Source organism: Scyliorhinus torazame, chromosome 2 (assembly GCF_047496885.1).
Source record: "Scyliorhinus torazame isolate Kashiwa2021f chromosome 2, sScyTor2.1, whole genome shotgun sequence".
NCBI classification, from domain to species: domain Eukaryota; kingdom Metazoa; phylum Chordata; class Chondrichthyes; order Carcharhiniformes; family Scyliorhinidae; genus Scyliorhinus; species Scyliorhinus torazame.
Window position 1 is genome coordinate 90044185 of NC_092708.1, and position 27890 is coordinate 90072074.

The following is a 27890-nucleotide window of genomic DNA, read 5'->3' on the forward strand; positions in this document are numbered from 1 at the left end:
AGGAGGACCCCCTGTCGCTATGGATATATGCGGGTCAACCGAACAGTGTGAATATGGTGCCAAGGGCTTTAATGACTGTGGCCGCTGTCATGTCGGGGCAGGGGATGGCGAAGGGGAATCAAGAGTACTCGTCCACCACGTTCAGGAAGTATGCGTTGCGGTTGGTGGAGGGGAGGGGCCCTATGAAATCCAAACTGAGGCGTTCAAAGGGGCGGGAAGCCTTGATCAGGTGCGCTCTATCCGGCCTGAAAAAGTGCGGTTTGCACTCTGCGCAGATGTGGCAGTTCCTGGTGACTGTACGGACCTCCTCCACAGAGTAGTGGAGGTTGCGGGACTTTATGAAATGGTAGAACCGAGTGACCCCCGGGTGGCAGAGGTCCTCGTGGAGGGCTTGGAGACGGTCTATTTGTGCTTTGGCACACGTGCCGCTGGATAGGGCATCGGACGGCTCGTTCAGCTTTCCGGGACGGTACAAGATCTCGTAGTTGAAGGTGGAGAGCTCGATCCTCCACCTTAAGATCTTGTCATTTTAAATTTTGCCCCGCTGTGCATTATCGAACATGAAGGCTACCGACCGTTGGTCGGTGAGGAGAGTGAATCTCCTGCCGGCCAGGTAATGCCTCCAATGTCGCACAGCTACCACTATGGCTTGGGCTTCCTTTTCCACTGAGGAGTGGCGGATTTCTGAGGCGTGGAGGGTTCGGGAGAAAAAAGCCACGGGTCTGCCCGCTTGGTTAAGGGTGGCCGCCAGAGCTATGTCGGATGCGTCGCTCTCGACCTGGAAGGGGAGGGACTCGTCGATGGCGCGCATCGTGGCCTTTGCGATATCCGCTTTGATGCGGCTGAAGGCCTGGCGAGCCTCTGTCGACAGGGGGAATGTAGTGGTCTGTATTAGCGGGCGGGCCTTGTCTGCATACTGGGGGACCCACTGGGCGTAATATGAAAAGAACCCCAGGCAACGTTTCAGTGCTTTGGAGCAGTGGGGGAGGGGAAATTCCATAAGGGGGCGCATGCGTTCGGGGTCGGGGCCTATTATCCCATTGCGCACTACGTATCCCAGGATGGCCAACTGGTTTGTGCTAAAAACGCACTTTTCCTCGTTGTATGTGAGGTTCAGGGCGTTAGCGGTCTGGAGGAATTTTTGGAGGTTGGCGTCGTGGTCCTGCTGATCGTGGCCGCAGATGGTTACGTTGTCGAGATACGGGAACGTGGCCTGCAACCCGTGCTGGTCAACCATTCGGTCCATCTCCCGTTGGAAGACCGAGACCCCGTTCGTGACACCAAATGGGACCCTGAGGAAGTGGTATAGACGCCCGTCTGCCTCGAAGGCTGTGTACTTGCGGTCACCTGGGCGGATGGGGAGCTGGTGGTAGGCGGACTTGAGGTCCACGGTGGAGAAAACTTTATACTGGGCAATCCGATTTACCATGTCGGATATGCGGGGGAGAGGGTACGCATCTAGCTGTGTGTACCTGTTGATGGTCTGGCTATAGTCTATGACCATCCTTTGCTTCTCCCCGGTCTTTACTACTACCACCTGGGCTCTCCAGGGACTATTGCTGGCCTGGATTATGCCTTCCTTCAGCAACCGCTGGACTTCAGACCGAATAAATATCCGGTCCTGGGCGCTGTACCGTCTGCTCCTAGTGGCGACGGGTTTGCAATCCGGGGTGAGGTTTGCAAACGAGGACGGCGGTTCAACCTTGAGAGTTGCGAGGCCGCAGATAGTGAGTGGGGGTATTGGGCCGCCGAATTGAAATGTTAGGCTCTGCAGGTTACACTGGAAATCTAATCCCAGTAATGTGGGCGCGCAGAGTTGGGGAAGGACGTAGAGCCTGTAGTTTTTAAACTCCCTCCCTTGCACCGTTAGGTTCGCGATGCAGAACCCTTTGATCTCTACGGAGTGGGATCCTGCAGCTAGGGAAATCTTTTGCGTACTTGGATGGATGGTCAGAAAACAGCGTCTTACCGTGTCTGGGTGAATGAAACTTTCGGTGCTCCCGGAGTCGATCAGGCATGATGTCTCGTGTCCGTTGATCAGCACCGTTGTTGTCGTCGTCTGGAGCGTCCGGGGCCGTGATTGATCCAGAGTCACCGAAGCCAGTCGTGGTAGTAGTGTCGCAGCGTCTTCTTCGGACCCCGTGGAGCCGTCGATGCTGGGGTCCTTTGTTGTCATCCAAGATGGCGGCGTCCATGAATCGCACGCGGCCGGGGGTGGACAAAATGGCCACCCCCATGGATCGCACGTGGTCGGGGGTGGACAAAATGGCCACCCCCATGAATCGCACGTGGCTGGGGGTCACAAGATGGCGGCGCCCATCCTCCCCTCGTGGTGCCCGGGACCCAAAATGGCGGCACCCGCGGGTCACACGCTCCAGGCGGCAGTTCATGTGCAAGGGCCCGCCCCACACTCTGAGGACCCGGCCGCCCATCAGGCAAGGGAAGGACCCAGAGGGAGAAGCAGGTGACGGACAAAGGTGTATAGGTGTCGCTTGTATTAATAAATACAATTTATTAAGCGAGCTTAAAGGACTACGGAGCTCCGGATCGCCCCGGAATGCCTGCGGATCAGCCCCCACGCATCTGTTCCAAGTTATCTTCCCGACATGGGTCTGGAGTCCAGAGCCCATGGACCACTGCTGTGGTCGGGAATGTGTGTGCAGGGCAGGTCCTCCAGCACAACCGGCTCGTTGGATGACATCCTCAGAGAAGGGAAGGATAAGTGTGGGGGAGGCTTGGGGGATCTGTGGGTATCAGTGTGGAAGCCATAGCTGATTATCAGTCTCTCTCACCCTCTCCAATTCCTTACAGATATCACTGTCTGGATGATATTGTAGACCCTGCAGCAGCTGTCCTCAGTGACGTTGGCAGTCCAGGCCGCCAGACACCACAGAAGGCGGTGGCAGCAGCGTCAACACGCTCCAGGCGGCAGTTCATGTGCAAGGGCCCGCCCCACACTCTGAGGACCCGGCCGCCCATCAGGCAAGGGAAGGACCCAGAGGGAGAAGCAGGTGACGGACAAAGGTGTATAGGTGTCGCTGGTCGTTTGAAGATATGTTGGACAGCTTGTGTCACAGGAGGCTCTGCCTCAATAAGGAGACATGCGGCACCTGTGCCATGTCCTTGCAGACTTGACACCACATGGGAGAGGATACCCATTCCCAGTGGCCGTCAAGGCAGCCCTCAACAGTTCGATTGAGCTTCATGTGGCCCTGCCGAACCTGTGGCTCCCATTGCCTATACTACGGTGTCGATGCCCTCAGCAATGTCCCTCTGTGACCAGGTTGCACTCTGCATCGCCTCGCTAATGTCCAGCTGTGTCTGGGACATGTTCCGCAGCGACTGGGACATGCACCGGAGCGCCTCGGCAATGCCCATCCGAGACTGGGACATGCTCTGCAGTACCTCAGCAAGGTCCAGCTGCGTCAGGCACACATCCCCCAGCGACTGACACATGCTGTTGTGGCCCTCAGCCATGGCCGCCACTGACTGAGCAATGCCTTGGACACAACCACTCATGTTGCTGACATCATGCTGCAGGCTCTCCACTGTGGTCACCACCCTAACAGTGTTGGCCTTGGTGCCACGCATTGCCGGTGCCATCTCCTGCACCCACAGCCTTTATGACTCCTTCAATCGACTATGGATCCGCTGGAGTGTCGCTGACATCCCCCTCTAAATCTCATGGCCACATCCTAGATTCTGCATCAGTTCCAGGATAACCTGGCCCCTGAGGCTCAGCATCTGGCTGGGACCCAGCAGGATTCTGACTGCTGTCCCCCCGGACGTTCCTGCCTATGCCTGCTGTACATCAGCAACTGTGTGGTGCTCACCAGATTGTGCTCCAGAAGCCTACAACACTACTTTCACCAACCGAGATCTGCGTCACTGCGATGGTGGAGGGCGGGGATGATATTTGTGATGTCTCATCAGTGGCATCCTCGGAACTCTCCTCCGAGGTATTCTCTTGGATGGCAGGGCCATTGGATGGAAGTCCTGCAGGAGAATGGAAATGTGGTCAGTGGAAGCGAAGGGTTGTAATTCTGGCATGAACAACACACGTGTGACAGGTCATATGAGCATAAGAACTAGGAGCAGGAGTAGGCCATATGGCCCTTCAAGCCCGCTCCGCCATTCAATGAGATCATGGCTGATCTTTTGTGGACTCAGCTCCACTTTCCCACCCGAACACCATAACCCTTTATTCCTTTATTCTTCAAAAGGTTATCTTGAAAACGTTCAATGAAGGAGCCTCAACTGCTTCACTGGGCAGTGAATTCCATAGATTCACAACCCTTTGGGTGAAGAAGTTCCTCCTAAGCTCAGTCCTAAATCTACTTTGCCTTATTTTGAGGCTATGCCCCCTAGTTTTGCTTTCACCTGCCAGTGGAAACAACCTCCCTGCATCTATCCAATCTATTCCCCATATAATTTTATATGTTTTTATATAAACTTATATAATCCCCCCCCCCCCCCCCCCCGCATACGTCTAAATTCCAACAAGTACAGTCCAAGTCTACTCAACCTCTCCTTGCAATCCAACCCCCTCAACTCTGGGATTAACCTAGTGACTCTCCTCTGCACACCCTCCAGCTCCAGTACGTCCTTTCTCAGGTAAGGAGGCCAAAACTGAACACAATACACCAGGGGCGACATTCTCCGACCCCCCCACCGGGTCGGAGAATCGCCAGGGGCTGGCATGAATCCCGCCCCCGCCGGTTGCCGAAGTCTCCGGCACCAGAGATTCGGCGGGGGCGGGAATCGCGCCGCGCCGGTTGGCAGACCCACCCGCTCGCTTCTCCGGCCCGGATGGGCCGAAGTCCCGCTGATAAATTGCCTGTCCCGCCGGCGTAAATTAAGTCACCTACCTTACCGGCGGGACAAGGCGGCGCGGGGCGGTCTGGCCCCGGGGTGTGCCCCCACGGTGGCCTGGCCCGCGATCGGGGCCCACCGATCCGCGGGCGGGCCTGTGCCGTGGGGGCACTCTTTCCCTTCCGCCTCCGCTACGGTCTCCACCATGGCGGAGGCGGAAGAGACTCCCTCCACTGTGCATGTGTGGGAAACTGTCAGCGGCCGCTGACGCTCCCGCACATGCGCCACCCCGAGATGTCATTTCCGCGCCAGCTGGCGGGGCACCAAAGGCCTTTTCCGCCAGCTGGCGGGGCGGAAATTCCTCCAGCGTCGGCCTAGCCCCTCAATGTTGGGGCTCGGCCCCCAAAAATGCGGAGCATTCCGCACCTTTGGGGCGGCGCGATGCCCGTCTGATTGGCGCCATTTTGGGCGCCGGTCGGCGGACATCGCGCCGTTTCCGGATAATTTCGCCCCAGGTGTGGCCTCATGAACAACGTATATAGTTGCAGCATAACCTCCCTAGTCTTAAACTCCATCCCTCTAGCAATGAAGGACAAAACTCCATTTGCCTTTGTAATCATCTGTTGCACCTGTAAACAAACTTTTTGCGAATCATGCACCAGCACACCCAGGTCTCTCTGCACAGCAGCATGTTTTGATATTTTAGCATTTAAATAATAATCCCTTTTGCTGTTATTCCTACCAAAATGGATAACCTCACATCTAATGCACCTGGATACTAACCTCTGCGGAGCAAGCTGGACATCAGTGATTGCTCGGTCCTCGGTCAACCCTGCGATCTCCAATGCCCGTTTCTCATTTGGGATGAGGATTCTAATGTTCGGCATCCCATTGCCCATCTGGGCCCTCTCCCGTCTGCTATGGGCCAACTTTGCCTGCGAGGACTAAGAGTGGCATGACCGAGTCATGGACCGGGTCTGCGCACTGGCATGGCTGCGTGCTGTCTGGGGTTTGCTCTGTGGGATCGGTATAAGTGCTGCTCCCCCTTGTTAGCGGGGATCTGCCGGGCGCGTACCAGGCGAAGCAGCTGGCAGGACAGGTTTTTCCGAAATGAAGCTTGTGGGGCATCATTACTTGCCCTAATTGGATTAGATACCAGTAGCAGTCTCACCGCGTCGACCGTCGGGAAGTACCCAGAAATTCCCACTCGCTACCACATTCAAAACATTTCTGTTAGCTCGCGCTCTGTACCACCTGAAAATACCATCATCGTCAAAGTTTTCAGCCACATCCTCAATCATGGTTGTTCCTATGATGGGAACACTGTCTCCCCATGGAGGGTGACATCATATTTGTCCCCTGCTGGTTAGGTGCTGCTGTTCCCCATCAGATGTGTTCCACCTTACCTTGGAAGAGGGAAGTGTGCCAAAGAGTATGGTCCCACGTTTTGTGGTGAGATGGCTGTCATGGTTGAATAGTTGGCAGTCTGCGCGAACTGCAAGTTGTTGATGTAAAGCCTGCAACAGTGGGTAAGATGATGTTCGTGCGGGCAACACAGTAACATAGTGGTTAGCACTGGGGCTTCACTGCATCAGGGTCCCAGGTTCGATTCCCACTGGGTCACTGTCTGTGCGGAGTCTGCACGTTCTCCCCGTGTCTGCGTGAGTTTCCTCCGGGTGCTCCGGTTTCGTCCCACAGTCCAAAGATATGCAGGTTAGGTGGATTGGACATGCTAAATTGCCCTTAGTGCCCAAAAAGGGTAGGAGTTATTGGGTTACGGGGGTAGGGTGGAAGTGAGGGCTTAAAGTGGGTCGGTGCAGACTCGATGGGCCGAATGGCCTCCTTCTGCACTGTATGTTCTATGAATGCTAAGTATGATTTGTGATTCACAGAAATTGTTGCAAAGTGAGTGATGCAGATTTGCAGCATTGCGCAGTGTGAGGCTAGTGGCAGTTAGTAGAATATGACATTTGATTATCTATTTAATGACTTTGACCAATTTAATGACTTTGACCACCAAGTGGTGGTCTCTGCACCTCCTATAGCAGTGCATTAAGGTATTCAGGGCTAAACTCGTGGCATCCATTGTCACAGCTTTTTGTACCCACTGCCTTCTGAGAGTTTGTCTCGAGGGTCTGCTGCTGCCCAATTCCCCCGTCTCTTCTTCTCTGCACCTAAGTGAAAACGTCTAATGTACTGTTAGAAATTCTTTGAGCCCATTCTCTGCCAAGTTGTTCTTTCCCCACAAAATGTACTTGATTCATAAAATTGGTAAAAGTACATTACATAACAGTTTAAATTTGACATTACAGAAAGTGGAATATAGATCAACTTCATTCAACTTCAATATGGTGCATGAGATGTCTCACTACACAGTTGCCATTACAGGTTAATTTAAAACATGCATTCAAACTTCATGTCAATCATTCTCAGGTACAGAGAGCTCCAGAGGTTTAACAAGGGTTGCATCTCCTCCCTATACTAAGGTGGGAGGTCGACAGTGGCCTTTCCCCCATTGAGTCTCTGCGCTAGTTGCCCATGCTTTCACATGTCCCTCAGCACATAGCCCTGGATCCTGGAATCCACCTGTCTGCAACACTCATTTATTCGTTCATGGGTTGTGGGTGTTGCAGGCTGTGCCAGCTTTTATTGCACATCCCTAATTGCCTTTGAGGGGGCAGTTAAGAGTCAATAATCTTGCTGTGGGTCTGGAGTCACATGTAGGCCAGACCAGGTAAGGACGACAGATTACCTTCCCTAAAGGACACTAGTGAACCAGATGGGCTTTAACGACAATCGACAATGGTTTCATGGTCATCATTGATTTTTAATTCCAGATTTGTTTTATTGAATTCAAATTTCACCATCTGCAGTGGCGGGATTTGAACCTGAGTCGCCAGAGCATTACTCTGGGTCTCTAGTTTAGTAGTCCAGTGACAATACCACTACGCCACCACCTCCCCAAAAAAGCTCTTTGCACTGGAAGAACAGCAAGTCTTCGATGGCCCAAAGAGCATCTTTCACCATGTTGCAGTTTCTCCAGCAGCAGTTGACGTTTGTCTTGGTGCATATCCCTGAGAACTGCCCATATAGCACTGAGTCATACGGAGTTGCCTGGGCTGACCCTTGACAAACAATGCTGCATCTCTTTCCAGACTTGCTTTGCAGTGGCTCATTTCAGAAGGTGTGTAACAATTTCTTCCCCACCATGTGTTGAGATGGCAGGAAGGATCTGACAGGGAACGCCTTCCTCACCACCAACTAAACTGTAACTTTGAGCTTGTTTGAAAGTTCTAATGATGAGGTTTGATTCTGCCAAATTGACTTTAACAAGTCTGTATAGGGAACCATCTAACAGGATCCACAATCTCCTTTCCTGCAGGGCCTCCTGGATGTTATATGTGGTCCACTACCTGAAGGAGTCTTGGTCAAGGGTGCACAAACCTTCCCACAAGGGTCAGGTGATATGGCATGATCCAACTGAATGTAGCATTTGCTAGTAACATGGCTAGACCCCATCCATCACAATACCGGAAACAGACAGAACCTCAGCACCTAGTAGTACATGATGTCTGTGTACCAAGTGTCTAATCACAGCTCATGTAGCCACACTGAAAGGTTGCCATCAGATCGAGGGTATTTCTGGAAACATTCTTTTCCCTCGTATCTAGAGGCTTATACATAGTGCCCCAAGATAGAGTAGAAGATGGCTCTCTGCCATGCTGTACTTTAGTTCAGAATTTTTTTGACTTACATATCTCCTGCAACCAATTTCAGCATCTGCTCCAGCCAGAATGCATCTCTCTTTTTAAGAGGTGCAGGACAATTTTAAGTAGTTCAGAGTAGTTTTAAGAAGCGATGGCCTTTTTACAATTTTGTACTCCCGGTCCAGGCATGCAGCCTTTGTGGCACGAGCCGAACACAACAATCATATAAATGAGTACACAGCACCAAATGCTGATCCCCATCCGATTTCTGGTCTTATTGAATATTGCAGCCCACAAACTCTTAATTAACAGTTTCAATTTTCCTCTGTGCTTTCCATTTAGATCCTAATGAAACGTATATCCTTTTCTGGCCAAACACCTGCAACTCCTGTTCACAAGCAGAAAGGAAAGCTTTCAGCCTATTGTTAACACAGATTCAGACTGGAGATCCGAGTACACTGTAGATGAAAGGTATTTTTTAATTATCTACAATGGATTTGCATTCCTTGGAGGAAATAGAATGTCCACGAAAATATTAACAGCTTTCATCAAAGTACACTTGAATGAAACATCCTGTGTTGGTATACTTTATTTGAGAAACAACTGAAAATAGCTATTTTTCAAAATCTTTTCTGTAGAAATAATGGCCAAAAAAAATCAAACAATATGACAAAAGGCTAGTTCGTGACTTTAATGAACTTGATTTTTGCATTTAAAAATAAATAGCCCAACAAAAGTACAACAATCAGCTTTCAGTTGCTTCCCACTCGTGATCCAGTCTTCTTTTTGCAGTCCCATGTGCAGCTTCTGTAGGTGCTAATTTATAGCCCTTGAAGGATGATATGCGCCACCTCATTCTGAAGCTGATGGCTTTTCCAGTTATTCAGTTGAACAAAATGCTGTAAAACCCTTGAGGGAACGTGGGCAGAAAATGTCTCCCTGAACAGTCTGTCCCTGAATGGCTGACTCACTGTCTCAGATGAACTGAAACCAGACAGCTAATTCCAATACAGGTGTGCACATACAATTACAAATATTATCAACTAACTGGAAGGCTAAAACATACATAAGAATTTCTGTGAAGTATTTGTTTTATCATCAAGGTATATGAATGACTGTTTGCTTGATTATTTTCACTGTGGCTTCTTTGCTATATTATTTAATTAAACATTTCCCCATATGAATATTTTCAATATTTTCCAAGTTCTAAGTTTACAATTATCTATTGCATTTTAAAATCAGCAATGTTATTCACCTCAAGTTATTTCTAGACGCTAAGAAAAATGACACATTCTGCATCGCTGCAAAAGTAGGTCAACTGAAACATATAAATAATGATATGAACAGGCACAGCATCTTATCTCAGAGAATTACATACAAGAGCAATGTCATCCTCCTGTTCTATCATAATCTTTATAATTACAGCCAAAATGATCAAATGTCTTTCTTTCCAATGAGGTTTATGAACAATAAAATTTGTTACTACCAAATATTTTATTATCAAATATGTATCAAATGCAGGTTCAAATATAACTATCTATGTAGAGATAAACAAAATATTTTGTGGATGTGATGTTCGTGTCTAAAGTTTATGCTTTTGTAAAAGGACAATTTAATTAAAATGAACTGCTAATTCGAAACCTGCCAGTACGGTGTTAGAGGTAGAGTTCCTGATTTATTTCCTTTATGTGTAGAAACAAATACAAGGGGCCTTCCTGTTTTGGCGGGCAGTTCTGTTCAGAATCAAATGTGGGTGTTTCTGCTTGTATTCCAAAATTGTTTGCGCGTGACAAAATTCTTGAAATAGCAACGAGGATGGGATCATCAGTGTTAGGGCATTTGGAATTTTTCTGATCCAACTACGATGGAACATTGTAGTTTATACACAGCAAAAGGAACAGCTTTTTGTTGTGATTGAGACTGAAGGGAAAAAGCAGGCCTCAATGTTTCTTACAGTTATCAGAATGAAAAACGTAACCTTGCTGAAAAATTCAATGCCCCTGACAAGGGCACTGCCCAGTTCGACAACAGCTTCTTCAACGCTTCGCACCCGACGACGCGGTGTTCGTTCGTAACTTTAACAATGGTGCTCACTGGCTCTCTCAGATTGTCGTCCATCAAACGGGACCAGTCTCTTACCAAGTTCAGGTCCAGGGGAAACTAATGAGATGGCACTTGGATCACATTCACTCACGGAGTTTATTCCTTGTGAAGTATCTCGAAAGAAACATGTCCTGGATCCTCTGGCTCCACTGCCAGACCAGCCTGCTGTGTCAACTCAAGTTTCTCTCGATGTTGACATGCCCAACGTTGTGTCTTCCGACTTCGAAATGGAGATGCAGGCCTCTGAATTCTCAGACACCGACTCCATAGTTCAGTCACCTTCTGACAATTATCTGCCATAATGTCATTCTCTAGCACGGTATACAGCAACTGATTGCGCATCAGCTCCATGATGACCTGCCAGAGCCAGACTCAAACGTCCTCCACCTGCTCCTCCTTGTCTGCCACATCGCTCGTTGAGGAGGTCTTGGGACTTTGGGGCGGGGTGAGGGGCAGAGGAATATAATATCCGGAACGGAACCTGCAGGTGGAGATGCGTGTCTTCCCCGTGCCCCTCGCAGAGCACGAGCTCCCCAGCTAGGGACAGGGTATCTCAATTAACCAATGTAGAAAAGGTCAGCCAGTAAAGTACCAGGTATGAGAAAAGGAACCAATAGGGATCTACTGGGTAGTGTACATATCGCTTGTGTAAATAAAACTTTGTTTTTTATTTTACTCAGTGTGGACTCCCCGTATCCTTATTAAATCATTGATCAAAAGTCCAAATGTGACAAGCTGCAGAACAGACTTGAAAATGGTTTGAAAATAATTTTCAGTAAGAATATACTCTTCAGTAAGAAACACTTGAACCACACTTTCAGTGAGTGTTATGAGCAGGCAACATATTTTTCCACAATTAACCAGTTTTAGTCAGATTTTTAAGAATATAACAAGTATAAATGGCTACTGATGTCACAGAAATTATCTGAAACAAGAAATAGTTCTTGGACACTTTGACATATGCTGGGCTAGATTTTTGCTTCCGAGGTAGGAAGTTCAAGTCAGGAAATGAGTTCATGCACTTTCATGCTAACTTTTAATAATTCCAAAGGGCACCATACCTACCTCAACGGGTACCTGACCTACCTCAAAAGGCACCAGACCTCCACCAAAGGTGTCCCAGGACTAGATCCATTTGAGTACTCTTCAAAGGTGTACTCCAGCTATCCAAATCATAGAATCGTAGAATTTACAGTGCTGAAGGAGGCCAGTCAGCCCATCGAGTCTGCACCGGCCCTTGGAAACAGCACCTCACCCAAGTCCACACCTCCACTCTATCCCCGTAACCCAGTAACCCACTTAACATTTTTGGGCACTAAGGGCAATTTAGCATGGCCAATCCACCTAACCCGCACATCTTTGGACTGTGGGAGGAAACCGGAGCACCCGGAGGAAACTCACGCAGACTTAGGGAGAATGTGCAGACTCCGCACAGACAGTGACCCAAGCCGGGAATCGAACCTGGGACCCTGGATCTGCAAAGCAACTGTGCTAACCACTATGCTACCGTGCTGCCTGTGAATCCACCAAGTTCAGACTAGCCCTTACCTGGTCTAGCCTGCACAGGTTGGGCTTCATACTCCTGGCCTACCAAAATTCCACTTCAGTAGAGGCAGTTGATTATTGAAATGGCCAGCTGTCTCTGTAAACTGCAAATGCATGAACCCCGGTCCCACTCCAATCCTGACCAAGTGAAAATAGGAAGTGCCACCTTTCAGATTGGTCTGCCATTTTCGCCAAGACGTAGACTTTCTCCATCTTGGCAAAAGTCCAGACCTCAGTCTGTAACAATCACGAAAGATTTACTAAATTTTTTAATTGTCAGTCGTTAAGAATTCAGGGACAAATTAACAAAATGAGCAGTGCCAAAACTGGATGGCCCATAAATGTGTAATTTGTTTGACTGCACATGGAGGTGCTTTCAAAATTTACCTAAGAACGTAGGAGCAGGAGTAGGCAGTTCAGCCCATCGGGCCTACTCTGCCATTCAAAAGATCATGGCTGATCATCGACTTCAATGCGTTTTCTCCACATTCTTTTATGTCATTGGTATTTAGAAATATGTCAATCTCTGCTTTAAACATACTCAATGACTGAGCTTCCACACCCATCTCTCGTAGACAATTCCAAAGATTCACTACCCTGAGTAAAAGAATTTCCCCTCATCTTGGGCCTAAGTTGGTTCCTTGGTTGCCCCTCATTTTGAAATTGTGTGCTGTGCTTCTAGACACCCCAACATCATGCCTGCATCTACCCGGTTTATTAATTTAAATGTTTTGTAGGTTTCAATTAGATCATCTTTCATTCCTCGAAACTCTAGAGAATACCAGTCTCCCCAAACACTTCGTAGGATAGTCCTGCCATCCTGGGAACAGGTCTGGTGAACCTTCGCTGCACTCCCCTCTGTGGCAATAATATCCTTCCGAAGGAAAGGGGACCAAATTTGCACACAATATTCTTGTTGTGGTCTAATAAATAATAATAATAATCACTTGTCACAAGTAGGCTTCAATGAAGTTACTGTGAAAAGCCCCTAGTTGCCACATTCCGGTGCTTATTCGGGGAGGCCAGTTCAGAAATTGAACCCGCGCTGCTGGCCTTGTTCTGCATTACAAGCCAGCTGCTTAGCCCACTGTTATATACCAGGCTTTCCAACCCATGGCCTGGATGTGGCCTTCGGAATTATTATCCAAAATGTCATTAAGACAGGTCCAATACAGATCCGTGAAATGGAGAATTGCTGTAAGGGGCTGCTCTTCCAATCACAGGCCACCCCCACGTTTGTTGCTGATAGGCTCCTGCTCCAGTGTGTAGTTGGGGCTTGAAAGTTTTCAGCCCACCCACCATTCCCATCCTCATGAGGTCTTTGATCTGCTTGATCTCCAGGTTGAAGGAACCAAATTTCTGCTACCGTCTTCCTCAGCCATTTCCCCATCCACTCCTCTTTGGTTAGAGATAGCCCACTTACATTCTTGGAAAGATCACCTCATTACAGCCTCTCAGATTCTGCAGCAGGATGAGAGACCTGGGGAGCAATCTTCCCAAAGCTCCCTTCCATTCCTGAATTTGCTGCAGCCTCAAAGATACAAGTGCTGGTGAGGTATTCAAAACCACATCATGGTCCCTTCGATTAAAATCCAATGGCTCTTCTGATTTGTTGGGGGATCTGGAAGTGGAATGCTAATTCCGTGGCTCAGATAAAGTGCCTCAGCAATTTGGGTTCCCATCATTGGACCAGCAAATAAGTTGGATACATTTCGCTTGTTAATTCTGCTTTCTGTCTCCACATTTGCTGTCAGGCCTGCTGAACATTTCAAGCCTTTTCTGCTTTTATACTAAAGATTCAATACTTTTCAAGACTGTGCAGTCTGGGTGATCAGTTTTTAACAAATAAAATGAAAGATGTTTTTATCTTAAATTTGGGCTCTCAAATCCATGTTTTTAGAAGCAACCTATGAGTACTGTTTTTACATGTTTATTTTTTAAAAATAAATTTAGAGTACCCAATTAAGTTTTTCCAATTGAGGGGCAATTTAATATGGCCAATCCACCTACCCTGCACTTCTTTGGGTTGTGGGGGTGAAACTCACGCAAACACGGGGCAAACTCCACACGGACAGTGATCCAGAGCCAGGATTGTACCTGGGATTCAGCGCCGTGAGGCTGCAGTGATGTTTTTACGTGTTTATGTCATAAAGTGAAGTTTGTTTTAATAATAATAATTTTTATTGTCACAAGTAGGCTTACATTAACACTGCAGTGAAGTTACTGTGAAAAGCCCCTACTTGCCACATTTCACCGCCTGTTCGGGTACACGGAGGGAGAATTCAGAATGTCCAAATTACCTAACAGCATGTCTTTCGGGACATGTGGGAGGAAACCAGAGCACCCGGAGGAAACCCACACAGACACAGGGAGAACGTGCAGACACCGCACAGACAGTGACCCAAGCCGGGAATTGAACCTGGGACCCTGGCGCTGTGAATCAGTACTGGGACCTCTGTTCTTTGCAATATATATAAATAACTTGGAAGAAAATGTTGCTGGTCTGATTAGCAAGTTTGCGGATTATACTAAGATTGTAGGAGTTGAAGATAGTGATGAAGATTGTCAGAGAATACAACAGGATATAGATAGGCGCAAAATTGGGCAGAGAGATGGCAGATGAAATTTAAGCCGGACAAATGCATTTTGGTAGATCCAATTCAGGTGGTAGCTACAAACTAAATGGCAGCATCATCAGGAGCATAGAGGCACAGGGAGATCTGGCGTGCAGGTCCACAGATCCTTAAAAGTGGCAGCACAGGAGGAAATGGTGGTAAAGAAAGCATATGGCATGCTTGCCTTCATTGGACGGTGTATCGAGTATAAAAGCTCGAAAATATGTTACAGTTATATAGAACGTTGGTTAGGCCACATTTGGAATACTGTGTCCAATTCTGGTCACCACACTACCAGAGGATGTGGAGGCTTTGGAGAGAATATAAAAAAGGTTTACCAGGATGTTGCCTGATATGGAGGGTATTAGCTGTGAGGAGAGATTGAATAAACTGGGGTTGTTCTCCCGAGAGAGACGGAGGCTGAGGGGCGACCTGATAGAAGTTTATAAAACTATTAGAGGTATAGATAGGGTGAACAGTTGGAAGCTTTTTCCCAGGGTGGAAATGACAATTACAAGGGGGCACAAGTTCAAGGTGAGGGGGGGAAAGGTTCAGTGGAGATGTGCAGGGAAAGTTTTTTTACACAGAGGGTGGTAGTAGCCTGGAATGCACTGCCAAGTGAGGTGGTTGAGGCAGATACATTAGTGACCTTTAAGACTTATCTGGATAGGCACATGAATAGACGGGGTATAGAAAGATACAAATAGGACACGTGATCGGCGCAGGCTTGGAGGGTCGAAGGGTCTGTTCCTATGCTGTATTGTTCTTTGTGAAGCAACTGTGCTAACCGTAAGACCATAAGACATAGGAGCAGAATTAGACCACTCGGCCCATCGAGTCTGCTCCGCCATTCAATCATGGCTGATATTTTCTCATCCCCATTCTCCTGCCTACTCCCTATAACCCCTGATCCCCTTATTAATCAAAAACCTATCTATTTTGGTCTTAAAGTGATTTGACCTCTACAGCCGTCTGCGGCAAAGAGTTCCACAGATTCACCACTCTCTGGCTTAAGAAATTCCTCCTCATCTCTGTTTTAAAGGATCGTCCTTTTAGTCTGAGATGCTGTCCTCTGGTTCTAGTTTTTCCTACAAGTGGAAACATCCTCTCCACGTCCATTCTATCCAGGCCTCACAGTATCCTGTAAGTTTCAATAAGATCCCCCTTCATCCTTCTAAACTCCAACCAGTACAGACCCAGAGTCCTCAACCGTTCCTCATACAACAAGTCCTTCATTCCAGGGATCATTCTTGTGAACCTCCTCTGGACCCTTTCCAAGGCCAGCACATCCTTCCTTAGATACGGGGCCCAAAACTGCTCACAATACTCCAAATGGGGTCTGACCAGAGCCTTATACAACCTCAGAAGTTCCTCCCTGGTCTTGTATTCTAGCCCTCTTGACATGAATGCTAACATTATATTTGCCTTAACTGCCAACTGAACCTGCACTTTGACCTTAAGAGAATCGTGAACAAGGACTCCCAAGTCCCTTTGTGCTTCTGATTTCCTAAGCATTTCCCCATTTAGAAAATAGTCTATGCCTAAATTCCTCCTTCCAAAGTGCATAACCTTACTTTTCTACATTGTATTTCATTTGCCACTTCATTGCCCACTCTCCTAGCCATTCCAAATCCTTCTACAGCCCCCTTGCTTCCTCAATACTACCAGTCCCTCTACCGATCTTTGTATCATCTGCAAACTTAGCAACAGTGCCTTCAGTTCCTTCTTCCAGATCATTAAATATATATTGTAAAAAGTTGTGGTCCCAGCACAGACCCCTGAGGCACACCACTAGTCACCGGCTGCCATCCTGAAAAAGACCCCTTTATCCCCACTCTCTGCCTTCTGCCAGTCAGCCAATCCTCTATCCATGCCAGAATCTTACCCTTAACACCATGGTCTTTTAACTTATTTAACAGTCTCCTATGTGGTACCTTGCCAAAGGCCTTCTGGAAATCTAAATAAATCACGTCCACTGGTTCTCCTTTGTCTATCTTCCTTGTTACCTCCTCAAAGAAGTCTAACAGATTTGTCAGACACAATTTTCCTTTGACAAAGCCGTGCTGACTCAGTACCATGCACTTCCAAGTACTTCACGATCTCATCTTTAATAACAGACTCAAAAACCTGACCAATGACCGAAGTCAGACTAACCGGCCTATAATTTCCAGTCTTCTGCCTCCCTCCCTTCTTAAACAGTGGTGTTACATTAGCCACTTTCCAGTCCTCTGGGACCCTTCCTGCATCCAGTGATTCCTGAAAGATCATCACCAATGCCTCCACAATTTCCTCAGCTATCTCTTTTAGGACCCTGGGGTGTAGTCCATCCGGTCTAGGTGACTTATCCACCTTCAGACCTTTCAGTTTCCCCAGAACCTTCTCCTTAGTAATGGTCACTGCACTCACCTCTGCCCCCTGGTTCTCCTGGAGCTCTGGCATCCCACTGGTGCCTTCCACCGTGAAGACTGATGCAAAGTAACTATTCAGTTCGTCTGCCATTTCTTTGTTTCCTATTATTACTTCTCTAGCCACATTTTCCAGTGGTCCAATATCTATTTTTGCCTCTCTCTTACCTTTTACATATTGGAAAAAACTCTTCCAATCTTCCTTTATATTACTAGCTAGCCTGCACTCATATTTCATCTTCTCCCCCTTTATTGCTTTTTTAGTTGTCCTCTGCTCGCTTTTAAAGGCTTCCCAATCCTCTGGCTTCCCACTAATCCTCGCCACTTTGTATGCTTTTTCTTTAGTTTTTATGCTGTCCTTGACATCCCTCGTCAGCCATGGGTACCTTGTCCTCACCTTAGCAAGTTTCTTCCTCCTTGGGATGAATTTCTGTTGTGCCTGCCTAATAACCCCCAAAACCCCCTGCCATTGCTGTTCCACTGACTTCCCTGCTAGGCTCCTTTTCCAACCAACTCTGGCCAGCTCCTCCCTCATGTCTTTGTAGTTACCCTTGTTTAATTGTAATACCGTTACATCTGATTGCAGCTTCTTCCTCTCAAACTGCAGGGTAAATTCTATCATATTGTGGTCACTGCTCCCTAAGGGTTCCTTCACCTAAGTTCCCTAATCAAGTCTGCCTCATTACACATCACCAAATCCAGAATTGCCTGTTCCCTAGTAGACTCTGTCACAAGCTGCTCCAAAAAAACCCCATCTCTTAGACATTCCACAAATTCCTTTTCTTGGGATCCATTACCAACCTGACTTTCCCAGTCTACCTGCATATTGAAGTCCCCCATGATTATTGTAATATTGCCTTTTTCACATGTCGTTTCTATCTCCTGATTTATTTTCTGCCCCACCACTGTGCTACCGTGCCGCCTGGGCAGGCTCTTGAATTTAAAATGTTATTTTGCTTGTGCACAGGTCCCCAACAGATGCTGTAAATTGTATCAGCATATTTGAGTCATGACATTACTTTGCATTTTACTGATCAAACTTAATGGGCTGGATTTTCATGGAGTTGGCGAGACTCTACAGACCATTAAAAATCGCTGACTGAACCCGATTTCAGGATTCCCACTCCATTCCTCGCATCCCCAATTTTCAATACCTCAGGAGAAGGGTGCGGGTAGCGGGCATGCACCCTGCCATTCTATTCTGGCAAGCTCCATTGCAGAGGCAGGCATGTCTTAGCCTCCTGCAATTTTGAGAAGCTGGCCTGACTTTGTGAATGACTTGTGGTTCATGGCACTTAATCCAGGCATAATAGCCCAAACCTACATTAGTTTGTTGAAGCAGATGCACATAAATGCCTATATTTATGCTGTTCACACTTTAAAGGTCTGGCTATTAGACACTTCCATAGGGTTGTAATAACAACAGTTTTTAAAAATATTTTCAGTGGTTGCTTTTAAACTTTCACACACAGGCTTTTTTTACAATGAGGTTCATTGGTTCTGCACAGAAATGTTATGAGTTGGCATGGAGGATACAAGGGGCCATTGAGGGTGGATGGTGGGACAAGGGCTAGCATGGAGGTTATGAGATATCATTAGGGGTAAGCAGAGGGGCCTGGGGTTGCATGAGCTGGCATTGATGGGACATGAAGGATGGATGGTGGATGGTGATGGGGCTGTGAGGGCTGGAGGGCCTAATATTGAACAAAATCACTGGGCAAAGAAGCAGAGGACAGAGGTAGGCCTTTTAAACAACATGGGGAGGTGATTTTATGGTGCCAAAAGCAGCGAGCATTGTTGCAGACAGGACGGGAAAATTTGGAGACTGGTAAAAAGTCAATTGGAAATTCATATTAAATATACAGCTGTAATTTTCATCAGGAATGGATTGATTTCAGTTTTAGGCATGCCTCTCTGCTTAGCAGAGAACACTCCTGATTTTCAATGACAGGGAGGTTTCAGGCTTTCTCAGTCTTTATATTTCAGCTTTGTCATGAGTTGACTGCTGACTTTTAAAGTTGTCCCACTGGGGCGTTGTACTTCGACCGATAGGGTTGCAATGTAATCTGTCTGAGCTAAAACCAGAAACCATTGCTCCTGAATCTAGTTTAAACTCTGTGGGGTATCCATCCACTTTTGAGTTTAATAGTCCAATACTTGTTTTCAGTGTAATTTATCTTGACCAGGAAGGTCAACCTTTGCTTGTGGCTCTTCGACTTCTTCTACGTGACTCTCTTTAAATTTTCTTTCTCTTTTTACAGGTTGTCAGCATTTTTCCACAGTTGTGGCACTCTGCCCCCCCCTTGCTGGACAGTTCTCTCACTAGCACGGTTTGCTCCCACCGCACTAAGGCATTACAAATGGCAGTTGATGTGTTTTTCCTCCTTTTGGTAGATTTGGGCCTTAGTACATGCTCTCTCTCATAACTGGCATCTACCCGACAATATGAAAAATTGCCCAGGTACATCTGATACATAAGAAACATGACAAATCCAATCCAACCAATTACCACCCCATCAGTTTATACTCGATCATTAGTAAAGTGATGGATGGGATCATAAATAGCACTACCAAGTGGCATCCACTCAGCAATAAACTGCTCACAGACGCTCAGTTTGGGTTATGCCAGGGTCACTCAGCTCCTGACCTCATTACAGCCTTGGTTCAAATATGGACAAAAGAGCTGATGCCAGAGGTGAGGTGAGAGTGCCCAATCTTGACATCAAGGCAGCATTTGACAGTGTATGACATCAGGGAACTCTCGCAAAACTGGAGTCAATGGGAATCAGTGGAAAACCCTCCATTGGTTGGAGTCATATCTGGCATAAAGGAAGATGACCGTGCTGGTTGGAGGTCTATTATCTTAGCTACAGGGCATCACTACAGTAGTTCCTCAAGGTAGTGTCCTAGGTCTATCCATTTTCAGCTGCCTTCCTTCCATCATAAGGTCAGAAGTGGGGATGTTCATTGATGACTGCACAATGTTCAGAACTATTCGTGACTCCTCAGATACTGAAGCATTCTATGTCCAAATGCAACAAGACGTGGACAATATCCAAGTTTGGGCTGACAAGTGGCAAGTAACATTCGCGCCACACAAGTGCCAGGCAATGACCACCTGCAGCAAGAGAGGATCTAACCATCACCCCATGACATTCAATAGCATTACCGTTGCTGAATCCTCCACTATCAACATCCTGCCGGGGGTGGGGGGGGGGGGGAAACCATTGACCAGAAACTGAACTGGACTAGCCATATAAATATTGTGGCTACCAGAGCAGGTCAAAAGCTAGGAATCCTGTGGTGGGTAACTCACCTCCTGATTCCCCAAAGCCTGTATAATATCCACAAGGCACAAGTCAAAAGTGTAATGGAACATTCTCCACTTGCCTGGATGTGTGCATCTCCAACAACACTCAAGGCGCTCCAAACCATCCAGGACAAAGCAACCCACTGATTAGTCCGCCTTCCACAAACATTCAATCCCTCCACCACCGACGAGCAGTAGCAGCTGTGTGTACCATCTACAAGATGCACTACAGCAACTCATCAAGGTTCCTTAGACAGCACCTTCCAAACCCACAACCACCACCATCTAGATTTACAAGGTCAGCAGATACCTGGGAATACCACCACCTAGAAGTTTCCCTCCAAGTCATTACCTTCGTGGCATGGAAATATATCACCATTCCTTTACTGTCGCTGGGTCAAAATCCTGGAATTTGCTCCCTAACAGCACTGTAGGTATACCTACAACTTAGGCACTGCAAAGATTTAAGAAGGCAACTCACCACCACCTTCTGAAGGGCAACTCGGGATTGGCAATAAATGCTGGCCTATACAGCGATGCCCATAAATTAATTTTTTTAAATCTTGTGATTTTGTATATGTTACAGATCATTGAAATCTGCACGATACAATTTTGATATGAAACTTCTATTAGTATCAGTGGTTACCTTCACTATTGGTCACCATGATACATAATTATACTACACCACAAATTTTTACAAAAATCCTTTCAGATTTTGGCTAAAAGTAGAATAAATGTGCAGGGCATTGCAGTGTATATCCTTGGTCATTTTGTCAATGGGCACAGATGCAAACAGTAATTAAAAACCGAATGTGACCGCATATTTTTCAGAGCACTTGAACAGCTTTAGTTGTTATCAGAAACACAAATAAATACCTTCAGTAAAGCATGCGTCAGGCTCCATGGATTCTTCTGGTATTTCTTCTGGTAATTCCCCCTCTCCAGGTGGATCCCTGTCAACTGTGCTCCCTTCAGATGAGCTGCTTTCAGCCAGTTTCTGTCAAATAAGCCCAGATATATGCTATTTATCAGGATAGGTCACTTGAGTACCTAACAGCCAAGCAGGTAATAATAGCCTCTGAGCAGTAGATTTGATTTTGCCGAGATTTCTTTTACGCAATTATACTGAATATAAGTTGAAATGACTGGTGTAAACCTTTATTACCATGAAATTGCATGTGTATACATGCATAAAGTAAACTGATATACATATCCATTACATTCAAAATAATATTTTTGCCACTTCTAAAGAAGGCATGAAATATTTATCAAAAATGTACATTTAATCCAACACTCCAGGTGTAATCTTCATTGACATGAAAATACACTTTACCATTCAGTCTGTAAGGATTCCAAGCTTCTGCAATTTCTGAGCATCAGAAAGGAAGATCAGTACATTAGCTTTAGGAAAATTGTTGCACATTTTAAAACTTTTGTTTGCTACTAAAATGGATGAACTAGGGCAGCAGCACTCATGGATCAAAGTGGTACACATTCTTGCTCTGGAGTTTTATAGAAAGTGCATGTTCCTGTAAACTCTATTTGCAGACTCTGATGTTTTTCTTGTACAAAGTTAAAATAATCCGCCAATTAAATTCTTTTATAGCTTTTGTAACATCACAAACTAATTATCTGTATGCCAACATGTGAACAAGTCTGGGTACTACTCTGAAATATGAGGATTATTAGCTGGGCATTCCATTTGTGTAGTCTGAGATACAAGATATTTTGCACAAATTCAACTATTACAGCATTCATGGCTACCCTAACAAACTAAATAAAAAGATGATGTAAGCAGGCAAATACACAAAAGGTTATTATTTAATAATATAAATTTAAAAACATGTTTCTTTAAAAGTTCTACCTGATTCTCAATTAAAATTAACAACTATGTATTTTTATTTTACAACAAATAAGTTCCTCCAAATTAAATTAAAGACAGTGCCACTATTTTGATTTCTCAACTGCGCTGGAATAAGGCCTTTAAGGCTTTGTTATAGAAATTATAAGTCACTCCACTTAAAAGCAAGTTAGACAAGTTTGATCCACATGCAGATTCCTCCCTCCATTCATTACTGTGGTAGGAATCCTCTATTTGCAACAAGGAATTTCATTGCAAATGCAACCGTTCCAACTTAGCCATGCACCTTAGTCAACCATAATAACTTTGTGCCTTCTTACTCTTCAGTCTCCATCAATAGTACCTACCAATGTCTCTCAGTTTCATAACCAAAGCCTCAGTAAGCGTTATAGCTGTAATATTCCACAATATAATAGCAGAAAGCAGTCTGAATGGGCTCAAAGCAGTGCATTCTATCAAAAACTGCATTTTAATCTGAGACTGAATAAGGAAGGGTAGATCCACCTAACTTACAATTTTTTGAACCCGTTTGTTAACATGTATTGGCTGCCAATCACAGTGACATGTGGCAGCAAAGGCAAAATACAGCAAAGTATTTCCAGACATCAGTATGTTTGACCATAAGTATTTTTGATGATGTTCTGTTAAATGGAAGGACATTTTAGTGACTTAAATATTTTACCAAACTCAAAAACTGAAGAACGTGAAAGTACTCAAATTCAGTCGCCTATTAAAATATATTGTGACTCAAGGGGGATTCTCCGTAATTACATTCTGATTGCACTTATTGTAACACACTGCAGGTGAAATTGACAATTCTTACAAAGAGAGAATAAGATATTTTATCTTTTAAGGATTGTGACACCAATAATTTCAAGCCTGCTCTTTAAACTGTCAATCACTATATGATTTGTTTTTGTTTAAAAAAGCAATGTATCGTTCATATCTTAATCGTTAATCTATTTCAAGCTGGTGACTGAGATCTGTTTACTTCTTTGCCCAAAATTTTGAATCAATTAAAACAGTAACAACCAAATTCCTGTTCAGAGCAATTTTTGCAAAATGCTTTTCGTGGAAGTTTGACTTCCTGTTAAGACGGTTAGAAATTATGTTTAGAAAAAGCAGATCAGTAATTCATTTTTAACTGGTAGTGACACTGACCCAGGTACAATAATTCTAATGAAACAATGATTCGGAAGTGCTAACTTTCCTTGATCTCAGTCAGGTGCACATTTACTCATGTTCGGTCAGACAAAAACTCACTGAACCACAATGTCTTTAGATTACCAGCACTGCATGCATCATTCCATCAAGTACTACTAAGTATAGGTAATCTGAAGCTCCATGTACGAAAAACATTGTAGTTTATTTTTCTGCACCATCAAATCAGATGATTCTGTACCTTTAGTTCACTTACATTGTCTATGTCAAAAGTGCAAAATATACAGTTTAAGTTGGCACGAGCCAAATAGCGTATTAGTATTCTACAAGTTAATTTCACTAGACTTTTGCCTTCAGTTTTGGCCAAATGAATCAACTTAGAAATCCTCTGCCAGCTTTGGGATTCTGATTCAGCTGCCCAACTGTTTTCCTACAGAAAACAATTTTTAAAATATGTAGAAATGCAAGTAGAAATGCATCAAATATGCTGTGGATTGTATACAGTGGGTGAGCTGAAACAAGAGTTTATTAAAAAATGCAAGAAGCTAATGCTGAACTTAAAGTCATCTGATGTTTAAAGCGCTGGATCATCAGAGGAAAAAAGAAAATACAAAAAAAATCATGTTATTTAGGTGGATAAAGAGAATTAATAATCTTTAGCAATAGTTTAATTTTTACATTTAAATTTTACAGCAATGAGTAGTCATTAGTTTTCATGTACAACAAATTGGTCTTACAATTCTCTTCTCAATGAAAACTGGTCTGCTTCTGGTATAGAGCTGTAATAATAACCAGATATGTTAGGCTAGATAGACGGCAGAAGGGAACACACCTTTTGTGAACTTTATTGTTAGTCATTAAAAAGAAAATGAAGAACACTCAGGCTAGAAATGAATAACACAAAACACATCTTTACAATTGCAACATTCCTAATGTGCTCAGCTAAGTCCATTGCTCAGATATCTATGGTAATATCACACAGGTTAACCCACAGGGACTTAAAAGATGCTTCAAACTTTCATGAAGATGGGAATAAGTTACAAGCTCTATGTTTTATCAGAAAATAGTTCAGCTGAAATTCTTACCCAAGTGTACAGAGTTATTTTTTAAAATGTTTTTTTTCCTAGAAATGTAAGAGTTTGTCACTAACAATGGTAAGATGTATTGTATCTGCACCATTTTATAAAAATAATGTTATTTGTGTTAATAGTATTTGTTTTTTTGTTAACACTTGACAGATATTTTGAGCACTTAATTCAAATTTATGTATTTAGTTTTCCTAGATAAGCTGTATGTAACAGTGACCAAAAGCCACAATATGTCTTCTATAAATATTTTCAATCTTCTCACAGAAATGGCTGGATTATGACCATGGAGGTGGGTAGGGGGAGTTGGCCTTAACACTCTAGGACTTTGTCCCAGTTACAGTAAACAGAAATCAGCAAATAATGCATAATGAGGCAAGGCTAAGAGTCCAGGCATCCATTAGTCTGTTGTAACAGTGACACCCAGAGGAAAATATAGCTTGATTGACAGCTTTCTTTCTTAGACCAATTTCTCACGGTTTATTTACACAAGATAAAGAGTTGTCAAGTGCTTATAGTTTCTGCAATTGATACTTTAAAGGGGTGGTTTATTGGCACTTTTATAGAGCTGTAGTAAAAGGAGTTTTTGTAAGAAAGTTATGAATGAATAATTTAAAAAAATATTTTTTGCATGTGACATAGTTACTATGGGGTTAATTGGTTCTATACTGAATATACTCGGTAAATGACCATTCAAGTGCCAGAGGCTGGCACAGAGGGTATATGGGGAAATTGGGGGGTGGATGGAGGTTCACATGTTATTATGGTGGGCATGAGGGGCCATTTAGGATGGGCCGAGGTACAGAGGTTGACATGGAGGTTATGAGAGGCCATTTGGGTTAGATGGAGGAGATATAGATTGGAATAGGGTCATGAGTGGCCAATGGAATGGATGGAGCGGCAAAGGTTGGTATGGGGGTCATGGATAAGACCTTTTGAACTTGTCTTTTAAAATGATCCGCCATCCGGATTTGATTCATGACACATCTGAAGAACTGTGAACAACAACTCAGTGAAAAGCTGGTCCCACTCCACAAATATTTCAGAGAGCCAGGCGATGTCTATCCTCGCAATGGAGTGCAGGGTGCGACTTTACATCCCGCACCAGCCTGCAGCCTTATCACGCTTTAACAAAAATTGGATGTCCTGGGAATGGAGCTGGAAATCCTCGATTCTGGTTTCCGACTCCTTGAAAATCTATCCATAATGTCATGCAAAAGGTTTAATCATTTATTGAAACTTGCGAGTTACACACCTTTCATACAGGAAACATTGGGCTGGATTTTCCCAGCCCTGTCGAGACGGAGTTGGAACTGGAGGGGCTGGAAATATAGAGGGGAGCCACATCTCAGTGAAATGCAAGGTGGAATCTGTCCTGTCCATGGCTCTGTTATCGGGCCATGGATTTCCAAGATCGGTCCACGAAGGCAAGAAGCCAGTTAAGATGATTAAGGTCCCAGTTTCAGCGATTTTGCTGCCTCACCGCCATTTTGCTGCCAGTGGAGTGACCCCTGCCACATGTGGAAGGCACTAACTCAACAGGGGCGGCATCCCTGCAGCAGGCTGGGGATCTCTGGAGCTGGTACTCCACACCTCAATCGGGGCGGCATACGTAAGACCCAAACCAATCCTCTGACGGGCTTTCTCCTCTTCTCCAAGAGGCCTTACTGTCTTCGCACATCCTCAATTTTAAATCTCATACCTCTCCAGTATTACAGACATGGTTTATGGGTGCTATGCCTCTGAATGATAGTAGACCAAGAAGGACCAGGTGCTGCTCTCAAACATCAGTTCCTTTTCTATAATCCATATTTGTTCAGTTTAGGATAAATGAATGTCCAAGAGCTGACAAAGCCAAGTACAGAGCAGAATCCATGTTAGTACCTGATGTCCTGACATTGCCTGTTTTTACCTGCTGCTTTGCGTTAACATTTGTGAAATCAAATTTAAATCTTACTGGGTTTCTACAGCAACCCGCTATCATTTTCTCAAAATGTTGCAGTGTTAGGCAAATGACTATCCATGACAACATAAACTGTATACACCCCTGTATGGGTGATGTTGTCAATTTAACACCTACCAAGAAAATATAATTTCCTTACTTTTAATTTACTGTTCTCCGCATTCACTTAAATCTGCTTTGAAGTCTGAATAGGCGTTGCAATTATTCAAGAAAAACAAACATTAAAGTTAACGCAAAGTTTAAACTGCATCACTTGTAAAATATTCATGAAATATACACGTACAAGCTGATCTGATAGAAATACAAAATACAGCCTAACCACAACACTTTGAACTAAGGTTTCTTGTGAAATTCTTGCGCTTTTTTCTGCATCACTTCCCAAAGTAATCTCATGCTCAAAATTGAATTTGATTTTGAAATTGAAAGCATAATTTCAATAGCCAATTTTTACTGCTCTGAGTGTTTTTTTAAATCAATCTATATGATGCAAACCCATGAGATCTTTCTACCATATTTAAGATTGGGTAATTACTAATATTGGTTTATTAATTGGTGCACCCTTCTAATTTAATTGACAACCTGCCGTAGAATTAATTCACTACCAAGATTAGCACATACTATTTGGAACTGACTCTCTTTTGGTTTCCTTTATTTCTGCATCTTCCTGTCCTTCCCTCAAATGCTGCAGTTTCAATTACTGCTTTTAATCTTTTAATATATTTATTTATGTCTAGTCTGATTTTGCCCATCAGTTTATGTCTCTGCTTATACATGACCTTGAAATCTCTGACCATTTTCTCTTCTATTGCAGAATTGGACACAACCCTTTCTTTCTAGTTGCCTCTACAATGGCTAAAAAGAGCTGGATTTAAAGAACTGCACCTTACAATTCTGATCGCCACACTACCAGAAGGATGTTTTGGAGAGGGTACGGAAGAGGTTTACCAGGATGTTGCCTGGTCTGGGGGTATTAGCTATAAGGAGAGGTTGGATAAACTTGAATTGTTTTCAATGGAACGACGGAGGTTGAGGGGAAACCTAATAGAGATTACAAAATTATGAGTGGCATGGACAGAGTGGATAATCAGACGCTTTTTTCCAGGGTGGAAAAGTCAATTACTAGGGGACATAGGCTTACGGTGCAAGGGTGAAAGTTTAGAGGAGATGTGCGAGGCAAGTTTTTTTTACATGGAGTGTGGTGACTGCCTGGAACCCGCTGCCGGGTAGGTGGTGGAAGCAGATAGGACAGCGGTGTTTAAGACGCATCTTGACGAGTACATGAAGAGGATGGGAAGAGGGATACGGACCCCAGAAATGCAGAAG

General features: G+C 44.9%; 1 protein-coding gene across 8 annotated transcripts in view; it reads right to left on the bottom strand.

The window, feature by feature from the left end:
* Window positions 1-27890, bottom strand: part of scn1laa (sodium channel, voltage-gated, type I-like, alpha) — a 480246-nt gene that overhangs the window by 173354 nt on the left and 279002 nt on the right. For all 8 annotated transcript variants that reach the window (XM_072473978.1, XM_072473996.1, XM_072473987.1 and 5 more), the window contains exon 18: window positions 21374-21494. In XM_072473978.1, the coding sequence (XP_072330079.1) occupies window positions 21374-21494 (121 nt within the window). The remainder of the gene's footprint in view (window positions 1-21373; window positions 21495-27890) is intronic.